This window comes from Hippocampus comes, unplaced genomic scaffold, assembly GCF_001891065.2.
Source record: "Hippocampus comes isolate QL1 unplaced genomic scaffold, H_comes_QL1_v1.1 scaffold13, whole genome shotgun sequence".
In the NCBI taxonomy this organism is placed as follows: domain Eukaryota; kingdom Metazoa; phylum Chordata; class Actinopteri; order Syngnathiformes; family Syngnathidae; genus Hippocampus; species Hippocampus comes.
The window spans coordinates 110,203-116,202 of record NW_017805532.1 but is presented as its reverse complement, the minus strand read 5'-3'; the positions used below and the strand labels follow the sequence as shown (position 1 = coordinate 116,202).

Genomic DNA, 6,000 nt, shown 5'->3' with positions numbered 1-6,000 from the left:
TATATATACACACACACACACACACACACACACACACACACACACACACACACACACACACACACACATACTGTATCATGTCTCATTTTTGTTTAAATATGAAATGTGGCCTGATTTGAATCCCTCCCTTCGTCATAAAAACTGATAATTTTCATTTGGTGCCTATATCTTTGCCTTTTATTGACAGGCATTCCTCTTGCCACAGATAAAGTATTTTGGCACAACAACTGCTAATATTTGAGGCAGGAGGCCATACTGCAAACATTCAAAAACAGTCCAAGCTGTTAAATCGGCAACCGCTGGTATTTGACATCTTTTAATTTTGCTGGCAACAAATACTCACTCTGAGACAGTGTCAATAAACTTGTGTAATCTAACCTCATTATGTCAGAATTTTCACCATAATCTTGTTTTTTTACAGTAACTGGGCTCCTCAGACCACATGATCCCTTTTCCATTGCTCCAGAGTCCAATCTTTATGCTGCATAGAAAATTAAAAACATATTTTGTCTGATTGGATATACGAGTTAACTGAGTTACGGGCTTGGTCAGTGAACAAATTTAACTTGTCAGTCAAGGTACCAGTGTATTAGCCAGTCACTGGAAGGCACCTATGTTTTTTCATGTTTAAAACAAGAAAGCGTCATTGAAATTAAAACTTCACATTAAAAATGTCCAAACTATTTTACGTTACGCAGCACATAAAACCGTCAAGAAAAGTCCATTCGAGCAAGTTTGTAATTCCTGAGAAGGAGAACGAGCACTTGCGGTCTTAGCAACACTGAAATCTCACAGTGCCCCCCCCCCACTTCCCCTCCTGCCCAAGGCTGCTACAGCTGATTTGGGGATACATTAGGTTAGCACTGCGGGTCCCAGTGTGACTATTACCTGACAAACTCAACATTGCAGCGCTGTCAGCCAGATATAGGCGACCTCTGCAGCGCACAGAGCCGTCTCTGTTGGCCTCCAAACGCTGGACTTACTGTTCACGGGCTAGCTTGGACAGAGGCTGAGTGTGCGTGTGTGTGTGTGTGTGTGTGTGTGTGTGTGTGTGTGTGTGTGTGCGCACCCTAGCATCATTAATTTGATGGCCGTTTGGCCGCTGATCCAATTGATAATTTTTCTCAGCGGGTTGAGTGTGTCCGCTCCGTGAGGCATGCTTGTATGAATGAACAATCAATAATGACAGCATCAGTGTATCGCGTGCGTTTGGATACTTACCATGCCGTCGACATGCATCAAGAGTCGCTGGAGGAAATCCCTCAGTGAGCACAGGTGAAGGCAGGTATCTTTTTGAACGTTCACACTGCGGGCTTGGCCCCAAGCTTCAACTTTGTCCAGCCACAACTGCATCTCTGTTTGCTGAACGAGGGCCATTGATTGAGACGTCGCTCGGTTTCGTATGAGGTATCCTTTGACAAGAGAGAAAAGAGTCAATTGTCGTGATTACGTGGGGTAGTCGTGGACTGTGTATTGTCAAGGAACGGGAAAGAGAGCCAGGAAACATTCACATTGCTTTAATCAAAGTTTAATCATGTTTTGTTGAAGGTTGCACGCTGTAAAATAATAAGTGCATGCTATAAAAACTGATGAAATATGCTCAAACACGCACTGACTCACAAACGTTACAGATCACTTTTTTGAACGATAGAAACATGTCATTGGGCACACCGTCTAATGGAATGCACTACAAGAGATGTAGAAAAAAAATACTCCGTTTTGACTGATACTCATAATTATATCTAGCTCTATAGATAGATATATAAATAGATAGATTGATTTTTAGGATTAGGTTGTAATTTACAGACATGCAGTACTGCATGGCATATATTTGGGAAGACTTTCTGAGAGCCAAAATGTTACAGTACCTGTCTAGGTTAAATTTGTAAACAGAGAAAGAAGGTGACAAATAAAATGTGTGGACTTCAACTTTCTTCTCAGACAGATTTGTTTTCATATTGGCTGAAAATCTACACTGAAATATTGCAAATGTTCCTCATTTTCACCAAAAGCCTTCTGAACACGAATTGGGAAATAGTTTGCCTGCCACTATTTCCCACGAATAAATGATTTCGGATTCAATCTCGAACTGAAAGTCTTTACAATAACAATCAAAAACATGGATTGTAAATGATGAGAGAGTCTTTCACAGTCATAACGGTCCTCGGAGGGAAACCAGAACTACGATGTGGCCCACGACGAAAATGAATGTGAGCCGACTGCCTTTGCTAATTACCAATTTGAAAACGGTTGTGACATCAGTGTTTACCGATTTGACAATTCGTGGATCATTATAAAGTCCCGTCAATTGTTTTGCATTGATTGTTGATTAATGCAGTACTGAAGCAAGTGAGACCAGGTAATGAAGTGCACGACTTGGCTGAAACCACCACAGCGGCTGCAGATTCATTTACGAAGACCAATGTGACATCAGTTTATCCATGCAATGCTACTCCCGTGAGGCAGGACTTTTATGCTCTGGCATGGAGCCAGGAGTTCAGAACATTCGCGGAGAGATCATTCGATCCATCCACGAACGATGCGAGCCAGACACACTGACCGCTATAGCCAACTGTACTGCAGATCATCTATTCCCTGAGAGTGAATACATAAAACTGTTAATTGCAAATTGCAATGACTTTGGCGGAGCAACGAGTATGAAAAGTGGCTTCCCTTGAATCTTTTATTCAACCCTGGGAAATGCCGTGATTGTTACAGTTGCAAAGCCTCCGCAACTCTTTCTTGTAATCAGCCGCAAACTCGATCTCCTTCTCAATGACCCACTGGAGAAGGTCGTTTTGGGCTTCCTCCTTGCGGAGTTCCTGCTCCTTCAAGGCCAACAATTCCTCCAAGCCCTTCTGATAAGACAAGTGGCTCGCTGCTTCCATCAGTTCCACAAAGACCTCGTTCCACCTTCGCTCCTCCTCGTCAATCTCGGCCTGTTCTTCCGGAAACGCTTGCGTCGGATTTTCGGCGGCGACGTGGTCTACCTCCAAGGCCAGTTCTTGGAGTCGCCTCATTCTCTCGTGCTCATCTCCCAAACACATGTCCCGCACCTTTTGGAGAAGATCACTCTCGTTTTTTTTCTTCATCTTTTGCACTTCCACCTCCTTGGTCAAGTACTCCACTTGGTCCCACAGGGTCTTGTACTCTTCCATTTCCAGCCGTAGTTTGGCCAAGAGCTCTACCACGGCGGGCTCTTTGGTCTTTACCCGCTCCTCCAGACATTGGAGCTGCGCTTGCAGGTCCCTCACTTCCTTCTCCAGACGCTCCTTCTCTGCCTCAAAGAACATGCTGGACATTTTCTGGCAGGCCTGGCCGTAGATGTCAAATGCTAATCGCAACAGGCGTGAAAACATGCTGGCCTGCTGTCTGGGGATGCACTCGGCATTAACTACAAGAGCAGTTCCAACAAAAGCTTGCAAACCATCGGTCATGTCGAAGCACCAGCAGAACACAGCAGGAGCAGTGCTTTTGTATTCGTGTTGCAAACCTTTATGACATCATAGCATCGTCCGCTTCACAGCCATCACCAAGGCAACGGCTAAATTTGTCGCTGTCAAACATGATGTGACAAGACAGTATACAACAGGATCCCCCAAGACCAAACACAAACCGTGAATGGAGACTGTACAACCATTCTAAATCGATTCTTCCCATGCGAAGTACAGTGAACCCGGCATATTTGCAGTTCAGCATTCACAAATTAAAAGAAAAAAAAAATGAGTTGGAGTCACCTAAACCATCCCCAACCACCCCCATGTTTTATGTTGTATTTGAAAATGCATTTAAAAAATACAGGAGGAAAAATATTTGTTAATAGGTGAAACCGTGCGGGCTGAACCGCGATTATGCAGGGGGCCCTTGTAGTTTAAATTAAAATGTTGATTGGGAGACTTTAAGAATGAAAAATGAAGTATAGGATTGAAGTAGATTTCTTTATAAGTTTGGAAATGTTCACATTGAAAATGTGGATATCTTCAAAAAAGTAGGAATAAGCAGAAAGTTGGTCCAGCTGCTCGCTTCTTGACTGATACTCCCAAGAGGGAGCACATAACTTCTAAGATAAGTCCCACACTAGGGAAATTTGCCATCTACTCTGGCATCCTTTCACTGGCTCCCTATACATTTTAGAGTTCTTTTTAAGATCCTATTATTTGTTTTCAAATCTTTAAATGGCCTCCAACCTTACCTCTCCGGGCTTCTCCGCCCCTACGCACCTGCCTCAGGTCTGCGGAACAGACATTATTAGAGGTACCAAGAACTAAGCGGAGGCTCAGAGGGGACCGAGCCTTTTCCATTGCTGGTCCCTCTCTTTGGAATGACCTCCCACTGAACATTCGGCAAGCCCCCTCGATGCCCATCTTTAAAACTGGTCTCAAAACTTATTTGTATTCTTTGGCTTGTGACTCAGCATGACTCAGATGTGGTTGTTTTAAAGTGCTCTATAAATACAGTTGAGTTGAGTTGAGAAAGGTGGACATTTTGAAGTGGTTTGACTCAATTGAAAATGTGTAAATTTGGGAGGAATGTGTTGCATTTCACCATAAATTGTATTTTGTGTGGGAGGTGTAAAATGTGGAATTACAATAAAGGGGGAATTTTGTGAACTATAATAAAATAGTAGCTCAGTTGTTCATACAAATTCACACTTATTTAACGCTTTTTTCCTATCACGTGTTATGTTACGTCGTGAGCCTATGACCCCACTGTTTTGTACTAAGTAGCCAGGGCATGCTACCCGTTCAATGGTTGTCACATTTTTTCCCTTTGCTGCCACTGTTAGCCTTTCTATGGCAGCATCCCAAGAAAAAAAAAAATCCAAAGAAAACGGAAACCACACTTGTGGTTAAGATTTCACCAAGAGCTCAATGCAAAGCTTCGATCGTGCACTGAAGGTTCATAGCACATTCTTGCGGTGCTTACACAATGCTGACAACAGCCACATAAGTTGCCCACAAAAATATGTACATGCACAAAAAGCGCTCTTCGACATTAAATAATTCAAGGGAAATATTGACACTCATGTCAGACATTCGCTTGCAAGCATTTTGAACACCCTCGTGACAGGAACGTTTTGAGCGTTTCTTCGACGTTGAAATGGAGTACAACTTACCCTTGAACAACAAGACGAACTTAAATTCCAGTAAAACGAATGTATCATTTTCGTTTTTACACTGAAGAGGTAAAGTTAACTTTTCCCAGACGACGTCAACAAACTGTATTTCCCTCTTTCACAGAGTTCCGCGTACGAGCTAAAATGATTGGCTGATGGGCAATGACGTTTTACCTCTGCATACACTGCATTGTGGGAAATGTAGTAGTTTTAATGCCAGTGGCGGTTGTCAGGCAAAAGGGCCACTCAGCTACACCAATTCTATATTTTTTAAAAATGCACATTTGAACATATATTTTTAATATATTGTCCGTACACTTGAAGACAATGACTGATTAAATTCAAATTACATTGAAAACATGAATAAACGAAATCATATTATAAAAATAATTGCGATAACCATACATACATACATACATACATACATACATACATAAACACGTGCACGTACATACGTGCACACCTTGTTCAAGAATTTTATGGGTCTTTAAGTCTGTGTCCTTTGGGAAGCCAGGCAAACTAACTCAGAGAAGTCATCTCGCGTTCTCTCACATGCCTTAAAAATATTATAGATATTTGACTGTAATCTATCCTCAACGCACGCTTCTTTATAGTAGTTCTCAGCATTTTCTGAGCGTCAAGAGGAAACCAGGGATTGGCGGAGAAAAGGAGAAGCGTGCTGTGACCAATGTGAAACAGCATCGCTGAGTCTTTTGGCACATACACAGCAATGCATACAAATACATATTTCATATAAGCTACATGCACGGTCGGACACACACAAGATGACGTATTTTTTTTAACTGTGCGCGCGTGTGTGTGCGTGTGTGTGCGCGTGTGTGTGCGTGTGAGTGCGTGTGTGTGGGCGCGTGCGCGTGTGCGCG

General features: G+C 42.7%; 1 protein-coding gene across 2 annotated transcripts in view; it reads right to left on the bottom strand.

Annotated features, from left to right (window-relative positions):
• fancc (FA complementation group C) overlaps positions 1-5,255 on the bottom strand; it is a 29,880-nt gene extending 24,625 nt beyond the window's left edge. For both annotated transcript variants that reach the window (XM_019878054.1, XM_019878055.1), the window contains exons 1-2: positions 5,117-5,255; positions 1,222-1,412 (exon numbers count right to left, since the gene is read on the bottom strand). In XM_019878054.1, the coding sequence (XP_019733613.1) occupies positions 1,222-1,377 (156 nt within the window). In that variant the 5' untranslated portion in view covers positions 1,378-1,412; positions 5,117-5,255. The remainder of the gene's footprint in view (positions 1-1,221; positions 1,413-5,116) is intronic.
• Positions 5,256-6,000: the final 745 nt, after the last annotated feature.